The following is a 24229-nucleotide window of genomic DNA, read 5'->3' as shown; positions in this document are numbered from 1 at the left end:
TTGACCATTGTAGGTATGTATGGTATTCAGTTACAATGAAATATCGTGTTAGAAATTAATAATTGACTGTGAAGTAGTGCCAGTAGTGGTAAACCGTTTTTCCCATAAAATGTATACAACATATATTTTTCCTGACTTAAGTAAAGTAAAATATGGCAACCCAAACCTAGCCTAACCTAAATATTCTGCATGAATAGATTACATGGTAGACCATAGTTGGCAGTAGAATACTAATGATTAAAATTATTAAGATTAGTATTACTATATGCAAATATTTTTTTAGATATGAGTGTAAAGAGAGAGCTTGAAATTTTTATGCATTATCAAAATTAACCAGATTTCAACTTTACATTAAGTGAAACATGATTATTTAAGATTTATTTGTAATTATTTCAAAATAAAAATATGATAAAATGTGAATAAAAAAATATTTAAAAAAACCGGTATCACTAAAGACTAAAACATCGAATGAATAACTAATACAGGAATATGTTATTGTAGTGTATATTTTAAATATTTTTATTCAACGGGAGTACAAAACGTATATCTACAAGTACTTAATATTAAATATTTAACTATTATATGTATCTTAAACACTAATCCCAATAAGTAATAGATAATAGTATTTATTTGATAAATAATATTATATCCCGATAATTAATTATAAATATACCTATAAGTACAAAAGTGCGGTAATTATTTAGTACAACATGTAAAGCAGATTAAAAAAGCATAGGAAAAATCAAAACACGCTGCACGAATATGTCAATGAATTATTTTACTGAAGTCATAACAATATGATATCATTATACTTGTATTATAATAACTTAAAAGTTGTATTATAGATAAATCGTATATTATATTCGTTACTGCATGGACAATTTTAATCACAATATTTTTTACAAAAATATTATTATACATTTATGCGTATTTACTATAATGCAAAATATATGTATACAAGGTAGTTTTGACCACTAAATCGTAATTTTCTCGATAAATGTAGGTTGTGCTTTTGATAATATTGTTTTCACATGGTTTAAAAACATTAAATCACATTTTAGAAAAAAATGTTGAAATAATACATATAGTTGTGTACGGTATCTTACGAGAGAGTAATTATGGAGGCCCCATTGGGGGGGGGGGGTTGAGAGGGATAGATCCCCACTGCAGAAATACTAACGCCCACTAATATTTTTCAATATTTATTATTTAATATTAATCAAATAAGGATATTACAAATAATTATTATGTCCTTAATTGAATTTAAGGTTTTTTAAATTTTTTTATGTACATCTAAAGTTAACAGTTTTCTACTAAACAAAAGTAATCCCTCTCCCCCCAAGACAAATTCTTAATTACGCCACAGATGTCTTATCACAGTTATAGCCACAACAACTATAATTTATACGCCATGTAATAATATATAGGTATTTAAAGTTTTAGACAAGTATAGACCAATATCCCTGTTCCACATCACTCCAATCGTCTGAAATGTAAATAACGTTTACATAAAAGTTATACACATAACTCTAATATTAACTAGTGGTTTGCAGAAGTCCGATTTTCGCGAATATCAAATTCGCCAGAAAAATATTCAGCTATATAGCAGGGAATATAAAATTGAAAATACACTACAAACGAAAATAAATAAAAATTTAATTAAAAATAAAAAATTCCAAGCACGCGAATTTATACCGCGGATAAAATATGACAGTTCAATGCACACCATCACACTTTTACAAAATAATCGCCCTGTATACACCTGTGACACTCGACGCCGCCGTCATTATAATTTATGTTTACGTCAACGCCGCGATGACGGGCAAACCGACGGCGTCGCCGACACACGAACAAGTGTGTGTGTGTGTGTCAGGCACGCGCGTGTGAGCTTGTGTGACAAACCCCGAAAGCCCTTTGTAGGAAGTGCGCTCAGCACGAGTGGTCGTCGAACGACAATGTCCAACGGTCAGCTGCGTATAATTATATTATTATTATCGTCGTCGTCGTCGTCGTCGTCGTCGTCATCGTCGTCTTCGCCGATACCGCTCCAATTTTTCCCGCAGTCGCAGTTGTCGCCGTGACTTTTCGTCGAGACACAGCGGCTGCAGCTTTTATTATTGCCATCGTCCATATCACGTCGGCATCAAGGGGATAAGCCAAAGGATCCGGCGGCGGGCACGCTGCAGGAATGAAAATCAAACATGCCAACAACAACATCAGTGAGTGATCGATGCACAATATATACACCTATCGGTTATTACCTACATGTGATATTATACATTATTAACACATAATTTAAAGTGGTTATTTATGTTACTATAATATAATACGATTTGCTTGTCGGGACCAGATTCGAAAAAAAAATTGGACCATAAGCAATCCGACATGGAGCCCTAGTCGAGTAAGAAATTATAATAATATTTTAGTGTGCCTATACTTATTACCAGATCTACATCCGTTGATTTTTCCGAATCTAGACTAATGTACAGAATGTATTTTCAATTAATTCTAATAGGTGCTTCGTACGAACACGTTCAATAGTACCGCGGTATATAATAGTATAGTTTAATAAACATTTAGCACCGTTAATTTATTTGAAAACGTTAATATCGCCGAAACTATATGATTGATTTTTTTGAGTACATTTAGGCACAAAGGTTATATAAACACAGTTGATAAAATAATAATTGATCGTTTTTACCTATTGAACTCTCGAATAATTAGATTTTGAACATTAACACACAGCTGATTAGAAAAAATATTATTATATTAAAGGAAAAAACACACACTCATCATTGTGTACTAATGCATTCACTGCTTCAGAATCTAAAGTAAAAATATTTTCAAAAATCGTATTTTATACCATGTTTGTTAAATAAAGAAATATGTGAAATACAAGGCCTTATATTTTGGGACAAGTGCACGTTCACGCATTACACTTACAAAATCTGAACCTGATGCTTGTCAATCGTTATATTAGGTATATAATAATATATAGTCGTTGGCCGTTGCAGTTGCGATGTTGTCTGTAAGACCTAACCTAACCAGTGATCACTGATTTGTTTTTTTCGGTTTTCAATTACGTGCGCGATTTTATATGTATTCCACACGCACCCGTTTGCAGATTCCTAATCATTTTGTTTTCATTTTTTTTGTTTTTCGCGAAAATGCACCGTCCACGTTTACTCCGCAGCACATAATATATTATAATATTATTTTCATATCTACCGGATAAATATGTAATTGATCTGTTTCTATCATAATACTACAACAGTACACGTCCTATCCCTCATAATAATAATATCTGACCTATAGGCTATAGTAGATACTTTATTATTGGTATTATTATTATCAAATTACCTAATAGATATAAGCTATATATATTATATTCGTTTGGAACGTAAGTGAACCAACGGGGCGAAAATATAATATTGTTCGGCCGTCGTCTGTTGGATTTAACAAACTGTAATTTATGCAGTATGTAAATAACAATAATTATTATAATAATTATTGAATGTAAACTTCGGGTCTCACGTGCGACGTGCCACAGAGAGGTCGTTGTGGCAATTTTGTTATACAGTTCGTCGTATATTATTTTGATTGAATTCACTGAATCCATGTTCGACTAAACTTGCGGTTGATAAATTCGATTGATGAAACCACTTCTTTGAAAATAAGGTGAATCACATCGTTTCATACTGCGACACCGCAGTAAAGATATTGATAATTATACTGGTTTTTTATCTACCCATCATCCATAATAATAATAATAATAAAATAGAATACATGTGATAATAATTATTTTTATTATTTAATACTTCCAACAGTTATAAATATAGGTGATAATAATATTGTTTTAAAAAAAAAATATAGCTATGACGCCTATAACAATATATTAACATCAATTAATCTATATAATAATAATATTATTATTATTATTATACAAACAAAATTAAAACTAAGACTGAGGTTAAAATACAACTATATAATATATTAAAATGTTATCAATATACGAGTATCTTTATATCATTACGCTTTAATAATTCTTCAACAAACTTGTTGCCCCATTTCGCCGACACATTTTATGTGCAAGTCCCAAGGTAGGGATCGACAAAATTTAATCTACGATTAATAATTTGACGAAGTGTCATCAGTGGGTGGCTTCTTCACTCAAGATTTTCCTCCTGTAATATTATAGCCTATATTCTTATTGTGCCTTGTGTACAGATTGTATATATATTAATAAAGAAAAAAAAAAAAAAAAAAAAAAACGATTAATAATAAATTACGTAAACATCAATATTGTTGTAAATTTGCATAAACTTTCCAGTTATCAAAAAAAAAATTATAGAACCTTGTAAAATCAAACACGACTGATGCATCGCTTAGTGTTTGATTATTTGTTTTTTACTCAAATAATAAACACCGATAGTGATAGAATATTTTTGCCTAAATTAATAAAATTATTAGATTATTAACACAATATATCTATTATTATAGAGAGACGGAGGCATACAAATTGCATGTGCCCGGGTAGGATTATGGATATTTAATCATACTAAAATAATTACACAGAATTCAATACCTATTTCGAAATTAAAATACTTAGTATCTGAAATAAAAACAAATAAAATTAATTATTTTTATAGCTGACAAGGTTTTTGAAAACCATAGTTTTGTGAATACTTAATATAAATTAGTATACTGTAACCATACACTTTTTGGATTTTATAAAATATAATTTTATAATGTTATAAATCATCACTGTGTTTCAATGTTTTCCACAATTTATATAGTGTTACTACTTACTACTGAATATCAGAGAGAGTAAAACTTTAAATAATGGAAAATTGGGATGTTTATGATTGACATATTGTCATATTATTACAATATAATAGAAACACTAAAGATCCGGTTATGCCATATTTATATAATTTGATAAAAACACTATTTATAGTTTAACTTCTTGACCACATACGGACGAACACTGACAGAAAAATCAACTGGTTAACAGTATACTAAATATCTAAAACTGACAATAAGATATAGAAGGCAGTAAATGTATTTTCTAACACACACTCATTTTTCGTTAAGTCTTATTGAGATAATGAGATCACCTTTCCAACATTTTAGAATTTGTTTACAAAAATTAAAATATGACAATTTTGAATTTATAATTCATTATGATTTGAGATATATAAAATTTAAAAAAAATGGGAAAATCAAGTATTAATTCAATGTCCAATGTAAATCTTTTTATCAAAATTATATAATACGTTTAATACATGAATCAGTACATTAGAAATAGAACACATTTAAATTTCTATGTTGTTCGTATATGTAATATGTTAAACAGAATATCATCGCATTCACGCTTTAATTAAAACACCGCTACTATAATAATATGATAGTTATCACGTATCATAGATTATTCATTAATTTCAAATTATATATAAAAATAGATAACTTTGATAATCATTGCAATATCTCCTTAAATAATGGAGATTTCATAATTTTGATTTTTTAATAAGATTCAGAGGGACAAGAACTACAAATATTTCGTGTTTTAATTTAATTTTATGGTTTGATGAAAAAGTTACAAATTCTATTTTTTTATTTAATTATTTTAAAAAGAATTGAAGATGGCAATTTTCTAGAGTTCATTTTTCTGAAAATATTGACGTTTCAACATTTTAATTTCATTAATCTCCTAATTTTTAATATTTTTTCTAGTTTCGAAAAATACTGCGAATTATTTAATATGATAGTATAGTACTATTGTACCAAATATGTAGCCCACGTGCTCATAACGATTTCGTAATGAACAAATTCGATCAATAATTACTGAAATAATTAAGACTTCAGCATAATTAAAATTTAAAAGTAAAATTTTATTATATAGATATCATTTTTCTATGTCCATGTATTATATATTTATATGTTATATATCATCAATTATAAATTTTCGTGTAAGCATTTACTTAACTCTATTTATACAAATATGGTACATTATCAAACATAACATAGAATTAAACTAAAATTAATTAATTAATTATTGTATATTTATAAAAAAAATAATATAATAAAATATTATTAATTAAAATAAACATTACACTTAATTATCTTAAATGGATATACTAATATATAATTAATAATTATAGATAAATTGTACGTAATTATTATATAACAACTTCTCAATTTTATTCCTACGCTTGAAACTTTAAAGTGATTCTTAACTTCTTAAGAGTCCGTGAAGTTGGCCTTTCAATTTTATTTTAAAATTTTTAAAATTATGCACACAGTTAACAAATAGGTTGCAAGAATATACATGGCTTTTTTTAAATATGCAAAGGAAAATTATGGCAGTTATCAGAAAATAGGATATAACAGAGCCAACTTCACATAACCCTTCAATGTCGACTCAGAAAATCTAAACATGTTTTAAAATATTTTCTACAGTTAGAAAGAGTTAGAAAGTTTAATTTTAGAATTTGCAAGTAAGTTCCCCGGTCAGAACAAGCTTTCAAAGTTTTATATCAACTCAGATACTTGGCATTTTCATCAATGTTTATATTATCATTTTCTATTTACGATAACATTTTTGAAATATTTTGACTATTTTTAAGCTATTAAATAAAAAAAAATTTAATTTTTTAGTTTTTTTATAAATGTTTATAAAAATAATTTTTTACATAAAAATGTTTTAATTTAATACAATATCTTACTTAAATTAATTGATCATTTATTTATATAAAAATACTAAAAATACAAAGGCAACATTTTCTTTATACTCATTTGAAAAAAGAATTTTGACGAAATTGCACCTATTTTATATCTAGAAATTCATAATAACTTTACTTCTTATAACTAAGTTTTGAAAATTTCATACAAGATTTCTCGTAAGAAATAATTCTTACTGAAACTATAAAATCTAAAATATATTTTTAAAAACAATTATTTTAACAATTTCGGATAATTGTAGAAAATATTATTAAATAATTTTAAGCTTTCTGAGCTGATTATTAAGGACTGCGTAAAATTAGCCCTACTGTATCCTATTCTCCAATAACTTATATAATATGGATTTGAAAATTCTAAAAATAGCTTCAAAAATTCATGCAAACAAATTGCTAACTATGAACATAATTTTCAAAATGTCGTCTGAATTAAGTTAAAGAGCTAACTTGACGAACATAGTTCTTAAACATAAATAACACTCATTATTAAAATAAACATTTGTGCTTTTCATAAAATGTTATATTTTGTATGAAGTAATTATATCAATTAGTATATAATTCAAACATTTAGTTTTATATAGATAAGCATGCAGTACTTTTATCTATGTTTTAATATATATATATATATATACTTTTTTTTGAGTACGACAATATTTATGGAGATAGTGATTATTCATCGTTAAAACAATCAGCAATGCATTTTTTGTTATAAGTATTCGATTAGTACAGTAGTGAACATGTAAGCTTGATAAACTTAATTAGAGCATCCTAAAAGAATAGAAAGGAAAAGAAAGCCATCACTCATAAGGACTGTATTTTAAAATACAAACTACTTTTTTTTCTAATATGAACTGGTTATTTATTGTAAGCTGTAAAATAATGATTTTTTTTAATTTTGATGAATATAAATCGACTAATTTCTATTTGAAATCTTCTGATGAAACGTCTAATGTACAAAATTAATACAAATGTAATATAATATAATATAAATTAATTATCACTGTTATTTTCTTAATTGGTAGGTAAGTACGTATTACGCATATTATATTAAATATTAATATTTAATGCAGCATATTATCGAATTTCACACTTATGCGACTACTCGTTGTGTTTCACCATCCTCAAATCTTAATATTTACATATATATATATATTTATAAGTATATAATAACGTATCGCGCGTCTACTCTTTTTTGTACGCCTATTTCAAAATTAAACCTTTTATAGTGATATCAAAGTGAATGTGCAAAACTCAAAATCTATAATGAAATAATTGAATGCTATCTGGTTTTTCCACCTATTTGTCAATAGGCATAATATTATATTAGGTATATTATGCAGTTTACACAATGTTAAAAAAAAAACAAAAATCAAAGAATAAAAAAATCGAAAAACCTATTAACATAGAAATCTTATACGCCTAAAGAGAAGTATAGTTGGGTGCGGTTTATCAACATTTTTAAGATTGCGCCATCGTTACAAATTTACAAAACTGCCTACTGACCTCGTGTGGTCTCCTTAGCTTTATATTATCTAATAATCAAAACCGTTTGTTTTCGTGTTTCTTAAGAATCTTAGTTGACCAATCTATAGAGTTAGTATTTATGTAAATGTTTTAAAACTTGAATTAAGAATTTTCATTAAGTATTCAAATGGTTAGGCATGTAGCTATATAATTTATTATAAGCTACAGTCAGCAGATAGAGCAGTATTTTAGGTACCTATATGTTATATTTATACACAGTAAGTGATCAGACGTGTTCAGAAACAAACACCAGTACCGTATTTAATATTGTGTTGTCCTAGGATCCTAGCCCCTAGGTATAGACTATTTTATACATTTCTTTACTGCATATCCCGTAACTATAAATTCCTTTGGACGATTTGTTTATACTTTAACCTCCGCTTAAAGACTAACTCTTCTTACTCGTGTGCTACACCAGATGCAAAATTACTTGTAATGTAATCATCATTTGTTGCTTAACATATTTTTTACTTTAGAAGCTTTATGTCCAGCAGAATACTAGCTAAAATAATCATATTTATAGCTAATCGATAATTTGATAGAGTATAAAAAATTAGCGTTTACTGTAATTACGCCGAAGTAATGAGCTGTAAGACACCTCGACATCCGTACACATACTGTGTTCCGGTATTAGACTGCAATGGCGTATTTACAGAAATGACGATGATGACCAAAATTATATTTTCCACACAAACCTTTTATTATTTTTATGTTTTAATAATAAAATGTATTTAATAAATGTAAAAGAAAATTTTAGGTTTAGTTTTTTTTTTAAGGTCATCACTTATAATCACCCTCTCCCCCTCGAAAAATAAAAGAATAACCCAATAAATAAACGCCGTATGACAGATGACTATAATAATATAGTATAAATTATACACGTGACTGCAGTACAGACCTACTTAGACGTGTTATACTCCTAATGCGATTTCGTACATCACCATATGAATTATATACTTGTATACACCTGATGACCGTTACTCCAGCGACGTGACCCCGAGGTCTAAATCGGTGGGGCATTATAAAACGTACTTGCAACATATACGTCTTACAATATAGGCCTATACACAGCTGCTGCGGCAATATTATAGCGGTTTTCCTTCCTTCCGAGGCGCGCGCGGTGTCAAAATCGCAGTTTCCCCCGTGCCCCGCTGCTGCGGACCCGACGAAGAGCGACCGTCATAATAAAATAATTTAGTTTTTTTTTTTGTATACACGAACTACGCGTAGTACACACACACACACAGTAACGATAAAAATATAAAATAAAATAATGTCAGCGGCGGCGGCGGACATAATATAATAATATCGATGTGCACGCAGTGCCGTCGCGGTCGGCTGGAGCGTCGTCGCGCGAAGCGCATGCAAGCGACCGCGTCGGCGTCCGACATTCTCGTCCCGAAAACCAGTTCCCCCTGGTTACCACCACCCAGGTAACCGTCGAACCATGCACAAGTCTATAATTCACTCGTAAAAACGACCGTGTGTGTGAGTGTGTGCACAGGTACAACGCACGCTGGCACGATGTAATATTATTATTATTGTTATTGCCATCATCATCGTCATCGTCATCGTAGGTAGACTGTCGTCGTCGTTGTGTGCGGTTTTGTTCTGCGCGTGTTTCCTCCAGCAGTCTGCAGTCGCGTGTGTACAGAAATCACGACGCTCCGCGCAATTTTTTCGACCGCGTGCAGCGCGACAGCGATGCCCAAATCTTCGGGTCGCGTATAATATTATAATAGTATTGATTGATCGTAACACAGCATCAGCCTATACATTATTATATGTAGCTGCCTGTCTGCGATTATACGCGGTAAAACACACTGCAGTCTTCCGTATTTGCAATCCGTTTTGACGACCACGCCGCGCCGCACTCCAGAGGTTAGATGAACGCGATAATACATCCGTGTCTATACGTCGTTTTTGGACCGCGTTAGACGATGGCGATATTATAGTACATATTGTTTCTGACCGTGAAAAATCCGAAATTGAAAATAATAATATAATATCTATTTTGCGCTATACCCATTATTTTGCGTGTCATATTGTTTTTTTACAGACGACATGGAAAGACAACGAGCAGAGTCGACGTTCACCATCATTTCAAAGGTCAAGAATTCGCCCAACGTGAACACTTTGGTGAAATGGCTGAAGTCCAACAAGTTACTCATATTGATCTTGGTATCGGTCGTATTCGGAGTGCTCTTGGGTGAGTGCGTGTTTATATAAACGGTGGCCAGCGAGATGTAATAATATACGCGTAGTTGTTCCAATATTAGGTACTTAAATTGCTATAATTAATGTAAGATTAATCGTATTATTGCGATTTTATTTTGTGTGAAATCTTTAGCAGCCGCGGATTAGAGTTTCCACGTCAAATAGGTACAGAATCTCTACCTATATTGTTGTCTCTTTTCCGTTGCTTCAGTCCAGGCTGAGGGGAAAAATCTAAATTTAGTATAGATTATCACGCGCCAACTGCCTACTGTATAATATTATACATATTATGTGTACATCTATTATTTTCTAAAAATTACCCAAAATATTGTAATGATAATTTATGTAACACATTAAACACAATTCATGTTTTTGATTAGACATCATTTAAATATTCTCTACTAATTAGTACATTTGTATTATTTGTATTTTATTACACAAATCCTACATAAACTTCTTAAATCGAGTGCATTAAACTTACCTTTTCCTAGAGATAACAATAAATGCCTACTTTCATCAATGAAATATTTAAAATTATTAATTCTCATGACCTCACGTAAAAATGAAATCACTTTAAGCCGTGAACTAAGATAATACCTTAGATCATGCTTTAAACCTACCTAACAGACAAATATTATCCAAAAATCTTTGCATACATCTATGTTATAATAATAAGTATACCCGGGGATGGATTTTAAGGAGTAACAGTGTGGCCTATTGTGGTCTCTTCAATTTTGTATATATAATATAGAACTAAAATTACTTGTTCGTAGTTTTGTAAGTATCGAATTAAAAATATTACTAAATAATCAAAAATGTGATAACCTGTTTATAGTTTATTCGGTAACCCCGCACTATATTCCACTCAAGAGCCACGAAATAACTAAATATTAGTCACTGCAGAGTATACCTGAGAATTACTTTTTTCGGAACAATTTGTTGTTTACTAACTTATTACATAAAATATTTGTATACCTATTCGTATTTAAACGTATTATAAATAATATATGATTTATATAACAATAATCAATTAGGTGAGATAATATTATACAAAATTTACGTGGGTTGTGGGTGCAGAATCGCATACCATGCGAGTATTTATAGGTACATATTAATCACAATACCAATACTAACAATATACCTATACGTAATAGCTAAGTTAAATAAAATGCAAATGTACCAAACTCATAACCTTGAAGTCGTTCAAGGTCAATAATTGTATATTCATTAAAAGGAACAAAGAGTGTATATTTTTCATTTTAAAGAGAGTACTTACTATGTATAGATAAAACTGCCATCATATTCTTCTATAAAAAAATTTCAAATTAGTAGTTGGTATTGTTTTTAATTGTTTTTCCAAATTAATAATTGTTTTTATTTTATTATATATATTTTTAGGACTGAGCCCTTTTTTACATAAATATAAGTTACTATAATGTTAGATGTTAGATGACGTAAGTGTTATGAACACTTAATAATATTTTTAATATTTAGTTTGATTTTAAACTAAAATAGGACAAGTATATTTTTCTTCATAGTTTTAATTCAATTTTAAAATAACAATTATAAATTCAAAAAATTATGATAAAAATATATTATCAAAAACTAATTTTTGTTAAATTTTAAAAACAAATATGTAGGACTATTTTTATAATTTTAAATTATTTATTTACCGCTCAAAAATAAAAAATACATATATACCTATAGTATGGCTTATTTCTTTGTTTAGTTTATAACACTATTGTACATAACTATTCCTACTTACGTCCAAACCTAAAACCATACTTATTAATACATTACAAATAATAAAAAATAAAAATATAAAATATTATTAGATCAATTTTCATCTATAACATTCATTGTTTTTTTATTTCATCTGAAATTGCTGTATTCCAATAGTATTGTAAAATGTATAATAAAAATGTACAAATAGAAGTTGTTTTTATTTTTTAGTCATTTTAACAAAATAAAAATTTATCAGTAATATAAAAATAAATAAAAACACCTATTAACCAGTAGATATGATTTTTTTTCAAAATCAATAATTATAAATGCAACCAATTAAAATATTATATTGACCTATGTTTATGAGAATCATTTTAATCCGACAATTATTATTTTTTTACCATGATTCTATAATTAAATTTCATAATATATTATAGTTTTTATCAACAATTAAAAGGCACTTATTTATCATTTAATAATGTACTGTTTTTTATAATATTATACAACTTATACTTCATTATAACATTTATTAATACAATTTTAAAATTGCAACGATAATTTATCATAATATTTCTTACAAACATAGATACGTGTTTTATTAATTTGATTACACCTATGAAAATTTACAATATGATATATTTTAAAACAGATTATTAATTAAAATTTTACTAAAAACTTTTATATTCTATATTTTTGAATTTCGAAATAAATAAATGTATATTAGAATGCTTACAATAGTTACAATGCAGTTATTGTTTTATTAATAATACTAAATTATAGTTCATTCAATTTATTTGATTTGATTTCAGGTTTAACATTAAGACCATTGCATCTTAGCAGTGACACAATCACTCTTATTTCATATCCCGGTGATCTTTTCTTGAGGACTTTAAAGTTGATGGTGTTACCATTCATTATATCATGTTTAATTATTGGTAAGTATAGTATTATTATTTATATTAAATAGTATGTAAAACTCAATATACCAGTCAAATGCAATTATTAAAAACTGATAAGTGATGACTCAAAATCAAAATTAAAAATCAACTTAGGACGCATACATGTACATTTCGTAAACATAAATTGTTTTCAGTTGGATTAGTTGTATTACGTCCAAATCATTCTGTATATAAAAATGATATTTTTTATCAATTATTTTTTTCACTAAAATGACTCGTATAATTTATATTTATAGTTACTTGATAATTGCTAAAGTCCTTTCAAACAGCAGAACATTTTAGTGTATGTATGGAGTTTGGAATCTATTAATTAGTAAATAATAAATCAATCATATTTATGTGTTATTAAAACTATTAGATAGATTTATAATATATAATGAGAAGTACAATAATATTTATTTTTAACTTCTATTATAGCCTTGTAAGACTGTAATAACAGAAAAAATCCATTTCAGACATCTACAATTTCTATATAATTTAATGATTTACCTAAAATCTAGATAATATATTTTTTCATTAATGTTTATGTAAATGTAATATTTATAGTAGTAACTTTTTGATTCGATTCATTTGGTATTTTTAATGCTTTTTCTTTAAAATTAACTTTTTAAACGGGATTATTAAAGAATATTTGAACTTAAATTTACCTATTAAATATTTGTAAATTATAAAAATGATACAGTGTTTATTTAACGTAGGACACAAACACTTATTACTACGAAATCTAAAATATTTCTTACATAATTTAAGGTCATTAAAAAACAACATCCAGAAAAAAATTATATTTTTTAATATTTTTTCATTATTCTACTTAAATATATTTATATATTTATCCACTACTAATCCATCCACCTAGACTATAAATACTTATAGATGATTAACTACTACAACTACTACTACTACTACTACCACTACTATTACTCAATTTCGATTTGTATGCGTTGAATTACTCTGTAAAATATTAGGTATCTTTAAAAATATCCGATTGTAGAATTAAAAATGTAGATTAGGTAAGTACTTAAATTAATTAAACTCTATAAGGTTAAGAGTTTAGATTTATAAATATATAATGATAAAACATTTTCGAAATCCATTAGTACTAAACAGTAACATAAATCATTATACGACAAAGTAAAACTAAGATATATTTTCTCTGCAATTTCAAAACGTCGAGTTAAGATCTGACAATTCCACAATATGGTCGACATTTTGATAGATTTTTGTTCTACTGTTTGCTACATCAAAAGTCGAGACACTACAGAAAAAAACCAATAACTCCATTAGTTTATTTTAAACTTTGTTGATATATTCATTGAGGTTAATATTACAATATATAAACATATAATACATATTTACTATTTAAATCGTTGAAGGTATATAACTCGCGTTTTATATGGCCCATAATCAAACATTAATATCGTTTAAATTTATTGCTGTAGTGTTGTACATACCTTGTCCGCGAATACTCATCTTCATTCTTTTTTACTAAATAATATTTTTATTTTACGAATGTTTTATTAACATACAAAATGATGAGCGTGAACAAAAAATATAATCTTCCAGTTTCTGTGATTTTATTTTAATATCAATATTTCACATTAAGTACTATAAAATACAATGTATAGAATAGAGTCTATTCTAATTTTATTAGTCTATTCAAAAGATTAATAAATTATAAGCCAATATATTTGTTATATTAATTTACTTAAAACTATATAGTTTATAAGTGTAGCCGTATTTATTTTAATTATATACATCATGAACGAACTTTATTTCCAGGTGCTGCTAATTTGGACATAAGCAAAAACGGCAATGTAGCAGTCCGAACTATTGTGTATTTTGTCCTTACGTCTGTTTTTAATGTCTGCTTGGGATTAACGCTCGGTCTGCTCGTTCATCCCGGCAGTCCGGATTTAAGGTTGACAAATACTACGTCGTTTTCAGGGCCTAAAAAAATGAATGTTATGGATGGATTTTTAGATATGGGAAAGTAAGTAAAATATTACTATAACCAATTGTATTTGTTTGACGTGAAAATTAACAATTCAAAAGTAGTCAATGACTAGCATTTTATATTCTAATGATTAGAATCTAATCAATCAAACTGTGTTATATATAGATATTAAAATAAACATTAAAAAATAATATTGATATTGATATATTATAAAATAATAATATACTATAGTTTATACTTTGTAAGTATAGGAATAATTTAAAAGTTGTATAAATATAATTAGTACCTACTACTGTCTTTAAATTTTTATTTACTTTAACATTTTCTGTTTTTTAGGAATTTATTGCCAGAAAATTTGTTTCAAGCTACAATTCAACAAGTAAGGAATAATTAATACCTAAATACTATTCAATATCTGTATAATATTATATAAGTATTAATATTTTCAAAAGTACTGTAACTACTCAGTGTTCTTACTTCAAACTTCAAAGTAATATTTTATGAATTGCAATCAATGAAAATAATATAAAATATTACCACTTTTTAAATCGCCTTTGAAATACATACAATTTGTTGTCTTGAGAAATAATAAAATAATCACGTATATAAAAATAATTTAAAATAAAATATAAAATTCATTCATTATTAAAAATTACTAAAAATCATCTTCACCAGTTTTTTTTTTTACTTAGTATCCAAAATAGTATATAGTTAATTTGTATATTGACAATAAATTGTGAATATTTTTCAGACATTAACCGAATATGAGACTGTCATGGGTTTTAATAACACGAAAACGTTGAAAAAAGTTGTAAAATACAAGTAATATACTACAATATTATTTGCATGTGCAGTTGGCTAATGGCTATAGATACTATTTAATGATATAATTGCCTCAACTTTTGACTTTCTTCAATACAGCTAAACTCTAAACTATACACGCTTTCATAGCTTACATATATATAAATCTTTAGCCATTACGCCAAAATCTGCTGTTTGGTAACTCGTTTTGAAGAAAATAAAAAATGTTTTTAAAACATTTGCAGGGACGGTACAAATACATTGGGCATAATATTCTTTTGCCTGATTTTCGGAACCGTACTGGGCACGATGGGTGAACGTAAACAACCCGTTTTGAACTTTTTCACGGTCACCTACGAGGTGATGCAAAAGATACTCACCGGAGTGATTTGGTAAATTTTGTACACTACTTGCAAACGTCTAACAAAATCTATATAGTATATTATAACTAAACACATATACACACACGCATATGGTTTATTCAATATCCATCGTCCGGGCGATGGAAGATATTGCTATAATCGTCATCCATTTATACCGTATTATAATATAAATAACATAATATTATATTGTTGCACGTACACCCAGTAACCTCTATTACAGAACATATCTGTAGGTTTACGCCCATTGGAGTGGCCAGCGTCATATGCGGGAAGATCATCACACTGGTCGATCTCACCAACACGCTGGTTCAGCTCAGCTTATTCATCGTAACGACGGTCGGCGGTTTCCTATTTTATCAGCTGGTAGTCATACAAATCATTTATTTTGTGATCGTGAAGAAGTCTCCGTGGCCGTACTACGTGTCACTGGGACCCGCTCTAGCGACCGCGTTTGCCACTGCTTCCAAGTAAGGCTTGTTTTCGTATAATTATAATACTATTAATCAAATATCATCCCGTAAAATGTATACAAATATAAGGATAGAACTATCGAAATTTTAAAAATAATAACTATATTTCAGTATTCGTTTTTACAAAATATGACTGTAATATATTCTGCTTCTGCACTACCTAATCGCTGAATCCGTGCCACCTACATATACACTTATTAGAGTATTATGGAAACCAAAGTTTCGTCAAACAAATAACAATACATAAATTCCTATTAAATATTATAACATTTACAACTATATAGGACTCGGATTTATAAGCTCTTAAAAACCACGTTTTATACAAAAAAAAAAGTATAATTTTAAATTCAAATTAATATAAAACAAGTTACAAAAATATTTATTTATTATTGTGTAATTATAGTTTTTGAAAACTAATCTAGAAATTCTAGCAAAATGTAGAAAAAAATATAATCAATAATAATTGGGTAAGCATACTTTAAATTTATTTTATTTTTAATTATCTCTATAAATTGTTAGTTTTTAAAAAAATTAATTTTTATTTTCTCGAAATTATTTTAAAATTGTATTCAATTTATAAAATAATGCAATTTATCATAACAAAAAGACCAAATTTAACCTTAAAACTTTTTAAATATTATGGGCTAATATTTTCTAAAACTGTTTATAATTTTAATCACATTTTCATAAACAAAATTATTTTTAAGTATATTTTGTGTTTAATTAATAGCTAACATTACAGTATGGTTGACCAGCAAAGCTAGGCAAAAGCCACTTATAACTAATAGTTACGACTTATAAGTGTATTTTATATACTAAAATAGATACTATAATATATACTATATAGTATATTATACACTATAAAGTGTATACACATTTCAGTTATATCATTATATGAATATTAATTTGAGCTATACAACATAATTCTACACATTTCATTTATATTGATGACTATAGATACTAACTACTTAACACATAAAGATATTAAAATTGTTGTTTTTAAAAAATCGATAAATAAATACTAATATTTTATAATTATAATCAAAAATAATGACTCATGAATGACCAGTGAAAACTAAATACTTCAAGTATTCATAAATCATAATGTAGGTATCTATAACATTCAAATATTTTACCTACGTGTTATTTTCTGATTAATATTATATTATGATCTCAAGCTTTAAAAATTGTATTTTAATTTATAATTTAACGTTTTATCTTAGGTCAGCGTCTCTTCCAATAACATTTAAAGTGTTGGACGAAAAATTAAAGATGAATCCGAAAATCACTAAATTTGTCCTTCCAATTGGTACAATCAATATGGACGGTTCGGCTCTATACCTAAGTGTAGCACTATTATTCTTGGCGCAAATCAATAATTTGCAACTAGGCATTGGAGAAATTTTCACTATCGGGTATGATATCAAAGGTTTCTATGATATACATAATACAACCTTATAACAATATAATAGTATAATACGTATCGAATTACACGTTATTCGATACTCACCATTTTGTTTATCGCTCTTTTTCATAAACCGTTCAATAACATTATGTATAAACAACATTGTTTAACAGTTAACTCCAATACAATATGAGAATATTTTACATTAAAAAAACAATAATGGTTCCTAAACAACAATAAACGTATATTTTAAATTTTAATATGATCTGTTCTCTGTATAGATTATAATATTATATAAGATTAATATTTATTGAAAGATAATTATCATTACTATTACTTATTAGTGAGTGTAGTAAACAATTTTATTCAGACTAAGACACAATGTCGATTGTATATCACCAGTGTAACACGCTAATTATTATGCTAACTTTTTTTTCTTATAAGTAAAAAATATAAAAACCATATTTTCAAATACTTGGATTTTTTTAATTTTTATGCCAATAAAAAGTATTCTGTACTGTACTGTAACAATAAAGTGTTTTTTGAAAAATGAGAACTAACATATTTTCATAAATTGTTAAACAAATTATTTTTTTGAAAATGTTGAAGTATTAAATTGAAATGTTATTGGGTAATTTTTAAGTTATCAATTTCCCGTATAAAGGATAATAAGTCTATGATAATTAGCTTAGTAGATATAAGACCATTCACTCCTAAAATGGTATAAAAATCGAAGTATTTAAAAATATGGTTTTTAAGTACCTTAGAAATTAAAAAAATTAGAATTCAAATAAACGCATTATTAAACGTTAAAAGGGGGTGAGCATACTTGGTGAATTAATCTGTATAATATAATGGAAGTATTTTTACATTACATATATAATTAACATACCAAATCGTATCATTGATTAATAAAAAGTGTTTATTATAGTAGTTGCTTTATCGTATTCATGATACAATTTGGGTTATTTTTATATCTATAATAGAATGCTTGACTAAAAAACCAGTTCTGATAAAAATTCGAACTCCGGACCAGTTACACTTCGATCGAAATATGGTAATAAACTAATAACCATATGTCCGTATTTAAAATAAATATAAATAGTTATATATAGTATATTACTTATCTGTAATAGCGGGGCGCAACCTAGAATATTTTTTTAATTGTTACAAATCAGTAATGACGCAATCCACCTCGTGGATATATATTTTTTAATAAAAGCCAATAGGTAAAAAACGTGTCTTCAATAAGTATAGTAACAATCGGTGTTTGAATTTATTTGATGACAAAAAAAAAAATGCACATAATGCCTGTACCTCTTCTCTTCTCACAAATCAGTAATTTATTATTTTGCTGACAATCGACTGCAGGTTGGCTTGCACGGCGGCAAGTATGTCTTCGGCGGCTATTCCGTCGGCTGCTATCGTATTGGTGGTAATGCTGTGTAGCGTCATCAACATACCCACCGAAGACGTATCTCTACTGTTTGCTGTCGATTGGCTAGTGTGAGTATCCTATACAACATTACGGCAGATCACAGATATATACCTAGTACCTCTATTATATAATATATAAATGTATAATACACAAGTTTTACAAAAAAATCATCATTTATAATATTAATATATATATTTTTTTAATATATATCGCAAAACAGGGACAGGTTCAGGACTACGAACAACCTGATCGGAGATTGTTACACGGTGGCTATTGTTCAACATTTATCCAAAGAGGAATTAGAGCAGGTAACACATAATAATATATATATTAATGTATTATAATAAGCTGGAGTATATAGCTAGACAATCACAATTTTTCTGTCGAACTTGGTTCGAACAAAGTTTGCCAATTCAACATTTATTACAGACGTTATTATTATAGTATTTGGAGCAAATTCACTTTACCGAGGACCTATATAATGACAATAGTCGATAGTCGATAATGCTACCTACTATATTTTTTCTGTTTTTATAGCAAATTTAAAGATATGCGTGCTCGCCAACACGTATGAAGTAGTGCCTACCGCCTCACGACTACGACGCTATAAGATAATCACAAATTTTACAAATTTTAAACAGTTGTAACTTAATACATACTATCATACTTGTTAGTCGTTATCGTCCATCTTATGTATATTTTTAACCATAAAAAGTATCTTCAATTAAAAAATTGAGCAATAAAGTGCATTTGTTCCGAATACAATGTTATAACAAACGTAAAAAATTCCAAATTTATAAAATATTATAAGAATACGTAGATATTAGTATTACGACACGTAAAAACCATGTAAATTAATAGGTAATAAATATTATATAATTTTCACCACATCATAATTTTTTAAATAATTATTCTAAAATTCAAATACATAAATGAATGAACAATTTTAAATTTTAGTTATAACTTATAATACCTATTTACTATAATGTCCTCTTTCATAGGAGTACGCAGACCTTTTTTCGGGGTATATGCATTAATTATTTTTCTTGCTCAAAAAAAGCTTTTTCCAGAGTCGATGTTCACCTCTCAAAGAGCTTTGGGGTATACCCCCTGCGCACGCCTATGTCCTCATTTAAAACGTTTCATTATAGACAATTTAGTAAATATAATACCTACTTAATATAAAAATAATTCAATATAAATTTATCATATGTCCATAAATAATAAATTCCATGTAGTTTATAAAATTTATAAATATGATTATACCTATGACGAATCATTGTATTATTTGTATTTCCCTTTTCCATTAGTCAGCGGCATTTTTTTAAGTAAGTTCTAAGATGTATTTATTTTTATTTACCGTGGATTATGGACATTATTGCGGGAACTAAGTCTCTTTTACCCCTCACCACCGCCCATCCCTTCAAAATATGCATATGTGTTAATTTAATAACTTTAATGATATAATACTACATATATATATTGATGAATAGAACCAGGGATATCTGTGCATAAGGTATAACATATAGTTTTGTGTATAGGTATTATACACTAATTATGTAGATTAGTAGTATCATGTACATAAATTAAAGTTAATCCGATGACTATCGCATTTCAGATATTCATTACGATTTATAAATCACCGAATAGATATTGCACATGTATTCCCATCATTTTATAGCATGACTAATATACCTAGGTATACCGATGAGTGATGACTATATTTTATTTACATCACTGACATCCTGTACCTAATACTTGGCTGTTTGCCAATCAGGAAAACGGTGAAAATTCATAACTTCAAAAACGAGGTTTTATCTAACACGATGCAGTATTATTATAGTTCGTAACCTCGTAGGTGTAACGTCATTACTCGTTATTAAAGTGTTTAAGTGTATAATTTCAGCATGGCGCATTAGTATATGTAAATATATTATGTATGCCCTGTCCCTGTGATAGTGGTGGTTACGCAATCCAACAAAACAAATAATATTAATAATAATAAATAACATCCATTTTCATGTTTATCGAAAAATATGATTACAGCAGAATAATATGAAAATAAATAATGTAACTTTGCCAATCATTCTATAGGTAGTATATACAATAAACAATCGAGAGGCTCTCAAAAAAATATTTTCTCAAACGTCCTTGGTTGGTTTGAATAATCGATTAGTAATACACTTCGATATATTTTAATCTATTCAAATAGGTACATACAATATAGTTAGGTATACCAATAGTTAATACTATTTTATGTTCTTTGTGTGTAGAAACTAGAAAGTACAATCGTCAATCGACACTCGATAGTAAGTATAGTAGTATAAACTAGTATCTACAAGTTACAACTGTCACGAGCAATGTTTAGTAATAGGTATAGGTACTTACGCTCTTCCCATCGTTGCTGTCTGCACTCTATTGAATGATCAGCCAAACCTGCTATTATTATTATTATATTATTATTATTATTATTTTTGTATACGCATCCACGCCACATCAACATTTTCAATAATAAATATATTGTTTCCACAGTTTTTTTTTATTTTAAAAAAGATACCTATAATAGTATACCTAGTATCTATACTATATTATATTCGTTACTCTTAAAGGTTTTTGTTTTATTTTATTTTTATTATTATCTAATACATATACATTTCTATATTTGTTACAATATTTCAATAATACTGCAATTTTATATTGTACAATAATTAATACGAACAGAATATGTTATCTTTATCACATAATAATAATTTTTGTCCCTTGGTGCATACACGATATAATATATTAATAGAACGTTGCAAAGTTAAAAAGCGTTCAACGACCAGAAAAAAATACGTTTCCTATATTAATGAAATTAGATGAAAAATATGTATCGCTTTATAACAAATATCATATATACACGATACTTTATTACTTGCTGCTATTGCTTAACAGATTTTTTAAATATATTTTTCCTACTCTCAACAGGACGACAGTTTAAATGAGAAAGAAGCCGAAGAAGCGCACGTCAACGGCACGTTTGTTATACAAGAACAAGAACAAAACGCACATACAAATCAGAGTTTTACCAACACGCCAGTATAAAGTATAATATATCAATCGTATTATAATATACGTATCGACTGCGACGAGTTTCCGGGATTATAATTTATATGTACGACGGAGGCTGATAAATCGCACGTGCTGCAGACGACAATTCATATATTATGACTCGAACGTATTATTATTATTATTATAAGTAGTATTAGTATTTTACCTATTTTTATTATTATTTTTCCGTATTCGTATGACCATGACCCAATTTTAAACAACGTACCTATTTTGTCATGAATGTTTTTAAGAAGCGCGATGGTAAAACCAAAATTGTCTCCGCGTCAAGTTGCACATAAATTATACAATCATTCGACGTAGCGTGTACACTGTACAATATACTTCGCGGGTATTGTGACAATTGAAAATTGAAACAGTCGAATAATTTATTTGGGTACCTAAACGATGACGTCGGATTTTTTCGAATTTTAATTAACGATTCAATTTTTAAATACGCCGCATTTCCGGCAGTGTTTCCTGTTTATACACTCTTGCTAATTTATTTAGTATATAAAAATCTGTAAATCTGTATGACGCGTGAACGCAAACTAAAAAAAAAAAAAGAATGATAATTGCATTATATTTTATATGCTATTTTTTTTAGCCTTTGTGACTAATAATTATCATACATATACTCTTGCCTAGATTGCCACATGATCAGGACCTCATTGTTTGTGTTTATTTTAATCGTTTTTTAATTAAAATATACCTCGTAACCACAGTAAGCGAGAACACTTATTATTTTGGTATTAATTTATTCGAGAAATCAATATTAATAATACGATTTGTACAACATTTATAAACAATTTAAAATTTTGTTTAAAACATTTTGTGTTACCCTCGTGCCCTCTTGAAATTATTATTACTTATTAGTAAGTTATTTCATATTTGTGTTTTTTATCGTGTCAGTATATATTATTATTAACTTTTATGATATAATACCTATTGAATATTATATATATACCTGCCATATGTTAATATAATTACTTTTATTTAAATTATATATATTTAATATAAACATTTACATTTATTGAATTATAATCGTTTTAGTATCTATATTTTATGGATTATTACTTATTAGTTATTACGTAATTATTATATAGTATTTAAATCACAAGTCACAACTGTTTATCATCCGATTTGACTACCTAAATGTTAAAATGTTGTATTATTATGATTATTTTTATCAAGTGCATAATATATTAATATAATAATATAAAACTGTCGAAAATACAAAACAAAACATTTAACCGGGCGTAAAAGATTGTCATCGATATGAATAATAATTTATTGCCACGGTGTCGTCGGAAGTTATAAGACTGCATCAGGCAACCAAGAGTACCTATATAGCTACAGGTACAGAGTGATGAGCTTCCATTTCTTACCGTTTGTGTTGATTTTGGCCCAATTTTTGGGGGAAAACAGTAAAAAACTGTGTCCTGCATTGTACATACGATTACTTATATACTTATAGCCGAAAATCCAAATTAAACGATTACATTCTATAGCTTCAGAAAAAATAATTC

At 27.7% G+C, this 24229-nt stretch overlaps 1 protein-coding gene across 3 annotated transcripts; it reads left to right on the top strand.

Moving 5' to 3' along the window:
* The first annotated feature begins 1945 nt into the window (after window positions 1-1945).
* On the top strand, window positions 1946-23761 carry LOC132920225 (excitatory amino acid transporter). 3 transcript variants are annotated; one of them, XM_060982450.1, is made up of 12 exons: window positions 1946-2219; window positions 10321-10470; window positions 13013-13138; window positions 14942-15152; window positions 15453-15495; window positions 15868-15938; window positions 16163-16309; window positions 16534-16767; window positions 17994-18185; window positions 19547-19681; window positions 19834-19921; window positions 22581-23761. In XM_060982450.1, the coding sequence occupies exons 1-12, from the start codon at window positions 2189-2191 to the stop codon at window positions 22695-22697; spliced, it is 1545 nt and encodes a 514-aa protein (XP_060838433.1). In that variant the 5' UTR covers window positions 1946-2188; the 3' UTR covers window positions 22698-23761. The 3 variants fall into 3 exon arrangements, with proteins under 3 accessions (XP_060838433.1, XP_060838435.1, XP_060838434.1); XM_060982452.1 differs by lacking the exon at window positions 1946-2219 and adding an exon at window positions 9749-10215; XM_060982451.1 differs by lacking the exon at window positions 1946-2219 and adding an exon at window positions 9750-10142.
* Window positions 23762-24229: the final 468 nt, after the last annotated feature.

Source organism: Rhopalosiphum padi, chromosome 2 (genome assembly GCF_020882245.1).
Source record: "Rhopalosiphum padi isolate XX-2018 chromosome 2, ASM2088224v1, whole genome shotgun sequence".
Taxonomy (NCBI): Eukaryota; Metazoa; Arthropoda; class Insecta; order Hemiptera; family Aphididae; genus Rhopalosiphum; species Rhopalosiphum padi.
The sequence above is the reverse complement of the archived record's forward strand: the minus strand, read 5'-3'. Positions and strand labels throughout refer to the sequence as shown.